At 40.0% G+C, this 13,017-nt stretch overlaps 1 protein-coding gene across 1 annotated transcript in view; it reads right to left on the bottom strand.

The window, feature by feature from the left end:
• LOC124619972 (lysosomal-trafficking regulator) overlaps window positions 1-13,017 on the bottom strand; it is a 594,456-nt gene that overhangs the window by 126,040 nt on the left and 455,399 nt on the right. Inside the window, exons 41-42 of the mRNA XM_047146635.1 lie at window positions 12,087-12,308; window positions 11,479-11,591 (exon numbers count right to left, since the gene is read on the bottom strand). Of these exons, the coding sequence (XP_047002591.1) occupies window positions 11,479-11,591; window positions 12,087-12,308 (335 nt within the window). The remainder of the gene's footprint in view (window positions 1-11,478; window positions 11,592-12,086; window positions 12,309-13,017) is intronic.

Genomic DNA, 13,017 nt, shown 5'->3' with positions numbered 1-13,017 from the left:
TATGGTCGTGAATTTCTATATGGATTACTTCAAGGAGGAAGCTTTGGCGTCATCCAAATGGAAAATTCACTATGGAGACCAAAGCAGAAGGAAGATTACCATTCCTGGACGTCATGGTCAAAAGAAGAGTGGATGGCACCCTGGGTCACAGGGTATACAGCAAGAAAATGCACACCGACCTGTATTTGCTAGCGGATAGCTGCCACCACCCTGCGCAGAGGAATGGGGTGCTAAAAACACTGGTGCACAGGGCACACACCATATCTGATGCACTGAGTCTGCCACAAGAGCTGGAACACCTCAAAACTGTATTCCGGGAAAACGGGTACTCGGAATGGCAGATCAGATGCGCTCTTCGCCCCACCTCTACAGTACAACGTGTGGAGACGGAAGTAGTTATGGAGAAAGAGATAGGCACTGCTTATATACCGTATACTGGTGCACCATCAGGGAAAATAGGATGAATATTGAGGAAACACCAAGTAGGAACTGTCTTTTGCCCATAAAATAAAACACGAGCATTATTGGGAAGCGTCAAAGATGATCTCGGTTTGCGGAAGGCCGGCATATACCAGATTCCGTGTCAATGTGGGAAGACTTATATTGGACAGACAGTGCACACTGTCGAAGATCGTTGCCGAGAACATCAGAGGCACACTCGACCGGGGTACCCCAACAAGTCGGCGGTTGCGGAGCACTGTTTGTCTGAAAATCACAAAATGGACTACCAACATACCACGGTCTTGGCACAGACATCTAAATACTGGGACAGCGTCATCAAAGAGGCTGTCAAAATTCATAACAGGGACAGACTCATCAACCGAGATTGCGGCTACAACCTCAGCAGGGCATGGGAACCAGCATTTAGATGCTCAACAAAGGAAACGAATGGGCGACTAGGGCGGATGAGGCAACTACACCGACGCCACCACAGATGCCGATGCTAGTGTCTCACTGACTGTTGACGCGCGGGTGCGGACCGTGGAGAGAACGCATAGTGAGGGGAGGAGATTTAAGATGGCCGCCCGCCCTCAGGAGCTCAGTTCGTCAGCACACCTGACGATGGCAACATGTCTGATCGCTGAAATATTGTGCCCATTGGTTGGACACTATGGACCGGCAGAAGACCCATGGACTGTTTGAGCAACTATCATGTAACATTAGAACAAAAAGTCACATCTTGGAGACAATCACATTATTGTGTTACAGGACATACTCAGCATCAAAACATTAAAAAAAATTTCTTTACATGAAAATGGAGTCCTCCACCCTGCTACATAAGCAGACGCTGGAGCAGAAAGAAAAATACAAGAAACTAGCAGATATAGTTCACAGGAAATATACAAATCTTTGCTCAAAAATGAGCAGTAGTGGCAGTAAAACTCTATCTGAGGAATTCGGTGAAGAACCTGTCTCAGCACTGAGGCAGTCTTAATTCCATGACCATGCCTAAGAGAAAAGAAGAAATCATCATTGCTGTTGAAGTACCTTTGTTTTCTCTTCCAAAGGTACAGAGGTAGCAAGAAAGGATGTATAGCGAATTCTGCAGAAAGCAAAACCACTCAACGACAAAGTATCAGTGTAGTAAAGGAACATTTTTAATGATGTAAAGAGAAATGAACACATCACCAGAATGGATAAAGGAAATATCACTGATGTTTTGGGCACAGTGGAGTATTACAAGAAGGTAGAACAACTATTGGCACAGCTGGTGTACCGTAAGTTCAAATGTGATCTGAAAAAAATGATCATAACAAAACTGAACAACCTGCTATCAGACTCCAGAATGGACTACTCTATTACCAACCTTCTGATGACACATTCATATGTCTCACCCAAAATGGATGTCCTACCAAAGGCACATAAGTAAGGATATCGTTGAAACCTATAGTGAATGGGATTAATTCTCCAACATACTTTTCACCTGGTCATTCATCAAGGAAACAAGCATGTTGTTGGAAAAATGAACACCGAAAGTATTCATTCCATGTAGGCTTTCACGGCCGGCATCTTTATCAGTAAACACTTCCGGGCTAAGTTGCCGTGGTCGATCAGTAGAAATTCTTCTCCCTGACCTTTCGTTCTCAACTTCAGAGAACATCTTCCGAGGTGAGTCGACGACTGGCTGCTAGGAGCTGGGGCTGCCGCTTATATGGAGATCGTAGAGGGCGCCACCACACGTCACGTGGCGTCGATGTGTGGCTATCTCTGGCTATCGTCTGTTCTCTCGATTGCAGGCAATCGGTTGTCACATGATTGATGCAACGTCGACCGCCATATATTGTTCAATTTTAATCCTTCTTCTTTACGATTAAAATTGTATTGATGTTTGTGGATTTCAATTGCCTCTCTATACATACGTGTATAATAGTGCGACGTCCTCGCTAGCACGCTTGTCTCACCAAATTTTATTTCGTGATCTCCATCCCTAAAAAAATGTTCTGCTACTGCCGATTTGTCGATATGTCCCAAACGACAGTTTGATGAAATTAGGATGGAAACGTCCAGGATACTACGTAAAGCTAAGCCACCCAGCAGCAATCTGTCTCAAGGAGAAAGGAAGGCATTGCGGGAGATCAATGCAGACAAGAATGTTATTATAGTTGCCACTGACAAGGGAAATGTTACTGTTTTAATGAATACTGAGGATTATCACAAGAAGATCAGTGACCTCCTGGAACCCAGCACATATAAGAAGTTGAAAAAGGACCCCACAACGAATGTGCTGAATGCCACCAATCGTCTGATAAAACAGTCTTCCATTCCTACAGAAGTTAAAAATTATCTTTGTAAAACGGAGGCTTATCCTCCGAGATTATATGGATTACCAAAGATACATAAGCGTGATGTTCCTTTGAGACCAATAGTCAGCGCAATTGGAGCTCCTACCCAAGAACTAGCCAGACACCTTGCCTCTTTGTTACAACCTTACATAGGCAAAACTGAGAGTCAAACTGAGAGGCTCTCTACACTTCATTGAGATATTGAGGGAAATTACTGTCGGTCCTAATGACATCCTTGTCAGCTTTGATATAGTGTCTTTGTTCACTATGGTTCCAGATGATGAAGCTCTCTCTCATATAGCCGATATGTTCCCTACTGATATAGTGGCCTTGTTCCAACACTGTCTATCCTTGACCTATTTTCAGTACAATGGTGAATTTTATGAACAGATTGATGGGGTATATGGCGGTCGACGTTGCATCAATCATGTGACAACCGATTGCCTGCAATCGAGAGAACAGACGATAGCCAGAGATAGCCACACATCGACGCCACGTGACGTGTGGTGGCGCCCTCTACGATCTCCATATAAGCGGCAGCCCCAGCTCCTAGCAGCCAGTCGTCGACTCACCTCGGAAGATGTTCTCTGAAGTTGAGAACGAAAGGTCAGGGAGAAGAATTTCTACTGATCGACCACGGCAACTTAGCCCGGAAGTGTTTACTGATAAAGATGCCGGCCGTGAAAGCCTACATGGAATGAATACTTTCGGTGTTCATTTTTCCAACAACATGCTTGTTTCCTTGATGAATGACCAGGTGAAAAGTATGTTGGAGAATTAATCCCATTCACTATAGGTTTCAACGATATCCTTACTTATGTGCCTTTGGTAGGACATCCATTTTGGGTGAGACATATGAATGTATCATCAGAAGGTATGTGGATGATACCTTTGTAATATGGAATCATGAGGAAGAAGACTTGAATGATTTCCTGGTGCACTTAAATAGCATCAGCCCAAAGATCAAATTTACTATGGAAAAAGAGAAGAACGGACAAGTTAACTTTTTGGATGTATCAGTAATCAAACGGGCGGATGGGACCTTAGGCCATAAGGTCTACAGGAAAGGTACACATACTGATCGCTACCTCCATAAGAACTCGAACCACCACCCTAGGCAAAAGAGGGGGGTCATAAAAACACTAGTGGATAGGGCTAATAATATTTGTGAACCAGGCTACTTACAAGAAGAACTAAATCATTTACGAATGGCTTTTGCGAAAAATGGTTATACGAAAAACGAGATTAACCGAGCACTTCACCCAAGTAGAAAAATGCCTAAAAATAGGAGACAGCAACAACCATCAGCTGGAAAAGTATTTCTTCCGTTCATCCATAACATCACAGATCGCATTGGAAAAGTACTAGCCAAGTTTCAGGTGGAGACTATTTTCAGACCTACTAAGAAAATTAGTGAATGCCTAAGATCAACAAAAGATGCTCGTCACCCCCTAGCCACCCCAGGGGTATATAAAATTCCGTGTAGTTGTGGCAGGGTTTACATAGGAACTACAAAAAGAAGCATCAATACACGGTTGACGGAGCACAAAAGAAACTGTCGCTTGGGACATATCGACAAATCGGCAGTAGCAGAACATGTTTTTAAGGATGGAGATCACAAAATAAAATTTGGTGAGACAAGCGTGCTAGCGAGGACATCGCACTATTATACACGTATGTATAGAGAGGCAATTGAAATCCACAAACATCAATACAATTTTAATCGTACAGAAGAAGGATTAAAATTGAACAATATATGGCGGTCGACGTTGCATCAATCACGTGACAATCGATTGCCTGCAATCGAGAGAACACACGATAGCCAGAGATAGCCACACATCGACACCACGTGACAAGTGGTGGCGCCCTCTACGATCTCCATATAAGCGGCAGCCCCAGCTCCTAGCAGCCAGTCGTCGACTCACCTCGGAAGATGTTCTCCGTAGTTGAGAACGAAATGTCAGGGAGAAGAATTTCTACAGATCGACCACGGCAACTTAGCCGTAAGCGTTTACTGATACCGAAAGTATTTACCATGGCATACTGGTGAGCTTTGATGTAAAATCTGTATTTACTAAAATCCCAGTAGTACATACCATGGAAATCATTATGATACAATTGCCACAAATTTAAGCGAGCCGATCGAATTCTGTTTGTGGTCAAATTTTATGAACAGTGTGATGGGGTTGCTAGGGGCTCACCTTTCTCACTCATAACAGCTGACATTTTTTATGAAACATTTCAAACAAAAGGTATTAATAATTTTTTCATAATGTGAGGCCACAGTCATAACATATTTCTTTAAAGTCAGTACCGCCATTAGATTTTTTTTTTTTTTTTTTGCATGATCATGATTTCAGCTTTAAGTTGCCATTATCAAGTGTTTTAATGTTATACAGTGCCTAAGATGGAGATGGCATACTGTCGTACTTAAAAGGTATTAAGTAACATAGAAATAAAAACAACTTGCTGGCTCTGTTACACAGAAGAAACATGGGATGAATGGCCACACAACACGGAAGAGCTACATAAATGCCACAATTTTCTGAATAACATTCAGCTAAATATTAGCTTCTCATTGAAGATGGAGAGCGAGGTCAACCTCCCATTCATAAATGACAGCACTCTAGAATGTAGACTTAATAAGAAGGCTACCAACACAAATAAATATTTAGACACTCCTTCACATCATCACCCAACATAAAAATGAGCTACTTCTACATCAGCGACAGTACGAGCTTGACCTTTCCACAAAAAATCCTTTCAAACAAAGTGATGATGACTCCCACATTTTCTGTAAGGTTACCGTTTGACACTACAGTAACTGATCTGAAATGCAGAATCCTTCAGAATATTATATAAAGACTACATTTTTCATTCACACAAGGTTAAAACTTCTTCAGTGGAAGTCTAAGAAGTGATGTATGGTCGTGGCAAAGCTTGTACAGTGAAACTGGAAAAAAAATGAAAGTACACAGTAAGGAACACCAATACCACACATGTTGAAGCCAAAATGTAAAATCAGCAGAACACCATGAATAATGTGTCCTGGTTACGGATTTTAAGAACATACGAGTGCTAGCAGGAGATAGTAATATTTATAGATGCAAACTGTGCGAAGCAGTTGAAATATCAAAGAATAACTTCAGTAGAGATGGCAGTTACAGGCTTGATGGCAGTTACAGGCTTCAGTTTTGATAGGTACATGGTATCGAGGAAGTAAACACCCAGCCATGGCAAGCAAGGAACATAAATAATTACCAAGAAACAAGTGAGGGGGCACAACAACAATTATATATTTGTTTATCTCTCTCTAACTATCTGCTTTCAATAATTATGCAATGAAAATGGCCCATCAATGTCAGTCTTAAGATTTTTGCCTGGTAAATTCACTTCTCCAGAAAGTGAGTGAAAAATAACCTTTTGTATGTGAGCTCCAGTCCTTCCACCTTTCAGCTTTTCTGTTCTTTGCTTAGGACTGGTTTTCCATATGGGATCTTGATACTAATGCAAGTGGTTTTCTTTTCTCCAAAGGTCTCTTTAATTTTCCTGTAGGTGGTATCTATCTTCCCCCTGGTGGTATATGCTTCTAAATCCTTACATTTGTCATCTAGCCATTCCTGCTTAGCCATTTTGTGCTTCCTCTCAATCTCAATTTTTAGATGTTTGTATTCCCTTTTACCTACTTCATTTATTGTATTTTTATGTTTTCTCCTTCAATCAGTTAAATTGTGTTACCCACGGATTTCCATTAGCCCTCGTCTTGTTACCTACTTTTGAGTTTAGCAAGTAGAATATCAAAGTTGAAAGTGTCGAAAGCTTCGCTGAAATCTAAAAAGCATGTAATAGTTACCTCCTGTTTGTCCATAGGTTGTTTCTGTTCATCAGTCACTTTTATAAGAGCAGTTGTCACCCTGTGATTTTTCTGAAAACCAGACTGGTATTCAGCCAGAAGGTCATCTGATGTTAAGTAACTGGTAAGCTGATCATGAAATATGTATTCTAAAGCCTTAGATAATGCTTGTAGAACACAAACAGGCCTTAAGTCAGAAGATTCTTTGGTAGATTCCTTTTTGTGTAAAGGTTTTATGCATCCTTTGCAGGCCATTGAGAAGATGCTGGACTTCAGAAAATGGTTAATAATATACAGAATTATCAGCAGTAATGGAGCAACAAGGTAACTGATCATTTGGACTATAATATCGTCGTGTCCTGCAGCTATTAGAATGAATTCACCCAATTGACTTCCTGACTGTGTTAAGGCTAACTGGCTGCAGAAGAGATTTTTCTTTTGTGCCGACAGCAGGTACTTCAAGCGGTTTGGTGATTTGAGTCCTTGTGCATTGGTCAAGTAGAGGTGTGGGTATGGCAAAGTCCTCATTAAATTCTCAATAGAAATGAGAGGTTCAGCTGATACTGAGGTTTGCCTATTCCTAACCCTCACAGATTTTCCACAAAATGGAGGTCCTTCAACAGTCGCCACTTAGCAAAAGAGCATACCTGAGGTTTGCATTGCACTCCAACTGACTAACTGAGTTTCTAACATTTTTGACGACTAAGAGTGTGTGAAGTGTATGTGAAAACTTCCCACTTCTTTCATACGAGTCGACTTACTTTGTGTACACAGCCGATCTTCATCTCTGGAAGCCAGCTTCTGGAATCTCTATAAACTTCTTCACCTCCGAAGAATGATGCTAGTTACAGGAACCTTAAAGACTCTCTCTCTACTTGCGAAATAATTAGGTACTTGAAGAATACTTTTCAACAACTATCGGTATACTTGAGCTTCATAAAGAACAAAATTCACGCTTTGCACATAAACATTTGACTTCTTGAAAGTCACTCATATCGTCTCACATTAAACACAGATTTAAGTACATTTAGCAAAGAGTTGGCTTAACAACCATAACTCTATTACAAACAAATTGCAAAATACGTCGTGCCTCCAGCAAGCCCAAGATAAGAAGTTTTTTTCAGACTTGAAAATCTCTGTTGTTCTTGTAATTGATAACAACGGTCACTGATACGATTAGAACAGAATAACCTAGAAGTACCACGGTTCTTCTGTCTACTTTCACTAGAACCTCCACGGATCACCTGACAAGTAGTTGTCGCTGCCGTTTGTCTGCTCACAACTGATTTCACACCTGCACACACAAACATGTGACGCGCAGTACGTAGGATTTTAGCGTCCCACCCTCACATCTATAATATCATTTGTTTGAGACATTAGAAGGGTGAGTGGTTCTAGAATTTACACAGAAATTCTCAAAACACTCCAAGTTGCACCGTCACTTGTAGGCGATATGATTCTCAGAGGTCGGGTGCTGTTTAAATTTCCTGTGTGTTGCATCTCTGATTTTACATTTGCAACACCAATCTTTTGCACAAAATTCTGTAATTGGTATTGAAGCAATCCTGTTTCCTGTGTGCTTGTATTTTGTCATTATTATGTAGTATAATGTGGATATTGGTTTGAGTGGTGAACTCAGAAACTGACAGTTATTCCTTCTGTTGCATAATGGAATTGATGCATAATTGAAATATCAGTGAAACACCCTGATCACGTGCTAGGAAGAGAACAAGAAACACATCAAAGTGGAAAACACAACAACAAAAGTGAGAGTGGTAAGAATAATAAGTCTTGCAGAAACACTCTGGTCTAACATGGGAAAATCTTTAGTGACTGCAGTTTTATAAAACAATAATATTAGCTAGTGGAACACCTTGCACTGCTAATGAGAGTTCCCAGTCTGGTCAATGGCTCACATGAAATGCCTGATAATGTAATCTAAATGAGAGCAACACTAAAGACTTAAAACAACTCGATTAACATACTTGATTATTTGTAGGTCATTTTCTTCCACAACAAAGAGAACTATAAACTTTTAGAGACAGAAATCCTAATTTGTAAACCCCCTGCCCCCCTCATTCCCAATTTTCTGCTGTTCTTGAAATGTTAGTATCCAATTTCTGTTCAAATGCTTTTTTATTGCTATGAAAAACAGCAATTACAATATCATATTATCATCATTTAATGGCTTTTTTTCACAAGATTAACAAAAAATAGCCTAATCAAAACTTGAATTGATGGAATTACATTACATCCTGGATTTTACATTGTTCGGTTGAATTAAAAGACGTTGGTTCACTATGAATCAGACTTCACAAAACAATAGAACTTAAATATTGATGCATTACGGATGTAGCTGTGAAAGAAAAATGTTTGTGAGCATCAATATTTTGTCTCTAGAGGTTTTCCATTCATACTGAAAAATAAGCCCTTAGTGAATTTGCTCGTTTTGACACTAGATACATCATGTGAAGAATGGCATGCCCGCAAAATGTACAGGTATATCAAAAAGATGAGTAGTAGAAATAAGTTTACCAAGCATTTGTATGCATGAGAAATTAAACTCTGTGCATACTGCTACATAAACTAATCGACTTGTTTGCACAATACCATGACAGCCACTTCAGCAACCTTTCTGAGACACTAACAAAGATAATTTAATATATAGGTGCTGCCAGGTCTTCTATCAGAGTACTAAAAATATGTTCAGTAAACTAGACAAAACAGCAGCAGTAGTGTCATATGTCATTGAGGAAACTGTAACTTTTAGCTCAATACAGGAGCACGTACGGAAGCTATGACTCAAGGTTAAATAAATATTTGACCATGCACAGGATAGATATGTATCCAGTAGAACAGTTCATAATCGGAGAGAACCTCCATCGTATACCCGTAAAGAAACTTCTAAAGAAACAAAGACAACTGCATAATAGGTGCAAAACAAAGCATAGGGCTACAGATAGAGAGATGATGAATGAAACAAGTTTGGCTGTCAAGAGAGCAATGTGTGAAGCCTTCAGTGACTACTGTAGCAGAATATTGTCAAACAATCTTTCACAAAACCCAAAGAAATTCTGGTCACATGTAAAGGCTGTTAGTAGCACCACAGTTAAGTGTCCAGTCAATCACAGATAAAATTGTGGATAGTAAAGCAAAAGCTGAAATGCTTAACTCCATTTTCAAACCTTCCTTCACAAACGAAAACCCAGGAGAATTGCTCCAATTTCATCCTTGTACAACTGAAAAGATGAATAAAATCAGTATTAGTGTCGGTGGTATTGAGAAACAGCTGAAATCATTAAAACTGAACAAATCTCCAGGGCCGATGGAATCCCTATCAGAGTCTATACTGAATTTGCTGTTGCGCTAGCTATAATCTATTGTCGATCCCTTGAACAAAAAACCATGCCCAGCAGTTGGAAGAAAGCACAGATCACACTTATTTACAAAAAGGGTAGTGGAAGTAATCCACAAAACTACTGTCCAATATCCTTGATGTCAATTTGTTGTAGAATTGTAGAACATATTCTGAGCTCAAACATTATGATGTACCTCAAACAGAATGACCTCCACCATGCCAGCTAGCGTGGATTCCAAAAAGGTCGATCATGCAACATCCAACTCTCACTTTTCTCCCATGCCATACTGAAAGCTGTGGATCAAGGCAGTCAGGTAAACACAGAATTTCTTGATTTCTGAAAAGCATTTGACTCAGTACCACACCCACACTTACCATCACAAGTACAACCATATGGGGTGTTTCAAGCAAAATTTGTTATTAGATTTAGGACTTTTTGGTAGGGAGGATGCAGTATGTTATCTCAAATAGAGAGTCATGTTTTATGTTAATGTTCTTGTGGACAATATTAATAGCAGCCTCAGACTTTTTTTCAGGTGATGCAATTGTCTGTAATGAAGTACTGTCTGACAGAAGCAGCATAAATATTCAGTCAGATCTTGATCAGATTTCAAAGTAGTGCAAAGATTGGCAGCTTGCTTTAAATGTTCAGAAATGTAAAACTGCGCGCTTCACAAAACAAAACAAACAAACAAAATATACAGTATTCTATAGCTATAATATTAATGAGTCACAGTTGTAATCTGGTGACTCATACAAATACCTGCATGTAACACTTTGTAGGGATGTGAAACGGAATGATCACATATTCTCAGTTGTGGGTAAAATAGGTGGTAGACTTTGGTTTATTGGTAGAATATTGGGAAAATACAGTTATACTGCAAATAAGATTGCTTACAAATATCTCATGGAGCTAATTCTATACTTTTGCTCATGTGTGTGAGGCCCTTGCCAAATAGGACTGATGGGGAATACTGAACATATGCGGAGAAGGGCAGCACAAATGGCCACAAGTTTGTCTGACCAATGGGAGAGTGTCACTGAGATGCTGAAGAAACTGAACCGGCAGACTCCTGAAGAAAGACGTAAACTATCCCAATAAGTCCTACTTATGAAGTTTTAAATCATGACTCTAGGAATTTACTGCAACCCCGTAAGTATCGCTCATGTAAGGATCGTGATGACAAGATTAGGTTAATTACAACATGCACAGAGGCATTCAAACAACCATTCTTCCTGTACTCCACACATGTATGGAACGGGAAGAAACCATAATAACTGGTACAATAGGATGTACCCTCTGCCATGTGCTTCACAGTGGTTTGCAGAGTGTAGATGCAGCCATAGAAACATTCTTGTTTCACAAACGGATCTAAACAAATGGAACTATCAACAGTAACACTGCACATTCACACGAGGAAATTCAAATTCATACCATACACAGAGTACATACTATTGCATCTGAAAAGAATGTCGTGACTTACGCATCTGACGCTGTACTGCTGGTAAGAAATACCGCCTGTCCATTCCCAGGTGGCAACGTTGCATGCGATTCCTCACACGAGCGGGCCCCTCAGTTGGGTCGAGCTGCCACGATCTGCAAGCAACAGCTACCATTGTATCTTCCAAACATGCAGCCTCAAAATTGCTAAAACAATAATCTCAAGAAACTATAAAGTATCACAGAAATTACAAATCAAACTGTAATTTAAAATTTGCTATGGGTCCATGTCAGCCTCCTTCAGTGAGTGTCAGTACCATCCAATATTCATTTCTAAATCATTCCTGGATTTCTCCTCAGTGGGAGGACTGGGATGTGTAGATATCAGGCTCGGAGTAAGGAGCTTCTTAAAGGAAAAGCGACTGATTTAGTTTGGGGAGTGATTAACTTGGATGACACCACTGTCAGACAATGTAACACAAGATAGTGTAGCACACAGTCCACATGGCATGCTCTTCAAGCTACAATATTTTAAGAAGTGACGATTTGTAAACTTCGGTCTTTGGTAAAAATATGCAGGTTATCATTACATATTAATATTACATCATAAGGACTTTTATTAATATTAATAGTATTAATATCATCACATACCTGGGATACGATTTAGGAAAATACCACACAGCCCGTTCGTGTGTGAGAGCCTGCCGCAGGCGTAGCCAGTGAGAGCGTACACGGACATCTTCACTGAAGCGGGCCTTTATGTGCTCCATAAACGATTTCCTTTCTGCACTCTGCGCTCCCACAACATGTGCAGTGACATCCATGGCTGTTTCTGTGAGGTGCCGAACCAAGCCCTCCATACGATATACACTCCTGGGAAGAGTTAAGCATTACATTTCAGTTCACTGAAAATATTTTAACCTGCAATTTTACCAATTCATCTGTTTATGTTTATTTTAAAATTTCAACTGTAAATTCAGCAGTAATGTTCATCACAGTGAGGTTATTTGCATGTACACTAACAAGACAATTGAAATTCCAAGACGGAATGATGACATTATTATGAAAAGGAGAGATTGTTACTCACTATACAGAGGAGACACCGAGTCACAGACTGGCACAACAAAAAGACTCATATACATTTAAGCTTCCGGCCAAAATGTCTTTTTCTAAAGTAAAACATATTCATTCACACAAGCACAACTCACACAAGTATGACCAATGTGTGTGCTCACCAGGCCAGACTGTGTGGAGCAACTGTGCCTGAAGGATCAAACTTAAAGTAAAATTCATGTTTGAATATTGAATGTTGTCAGAATATTTACAGAGGTGAACAAAGGAAAAGGAAGGACAATTGGATATGATATCCTGTCAATATCAAGGTCATTAGAGATGGAGCACAAGCTCAAATTGTATCAAGGATGGGGAAGGAAATCAGCCATGCCCTTTCAAAGGAACCATGCTGGCATTTGCCTGGAGCAATTTACGGAAATTCCATACAGATTTGGGTTTTCTGTGAATCAAGGACAAAATTACAGAAAGAAAAATTGTTATTGATGGCAAACGCAGTTTTCTCTTAATT

Source organism: Schistocerca americana, chromosome 6 (genome assembly GCF_021461395.2).
Source record: "Schistocerca americana isolate TAMUIC-IGC-003095 chromosome 6, iqSchAmer2.1, whole genome shotgun sequence".
NCBI lineage: Eukaryota > Metazoa > Arthropoda > Insecta > Orthoptera > Acrididae > Schistocerca > Schistocerca americana.
This window is presented reverse-complemented; position numbering and strand designations above follow the sequence as displayed.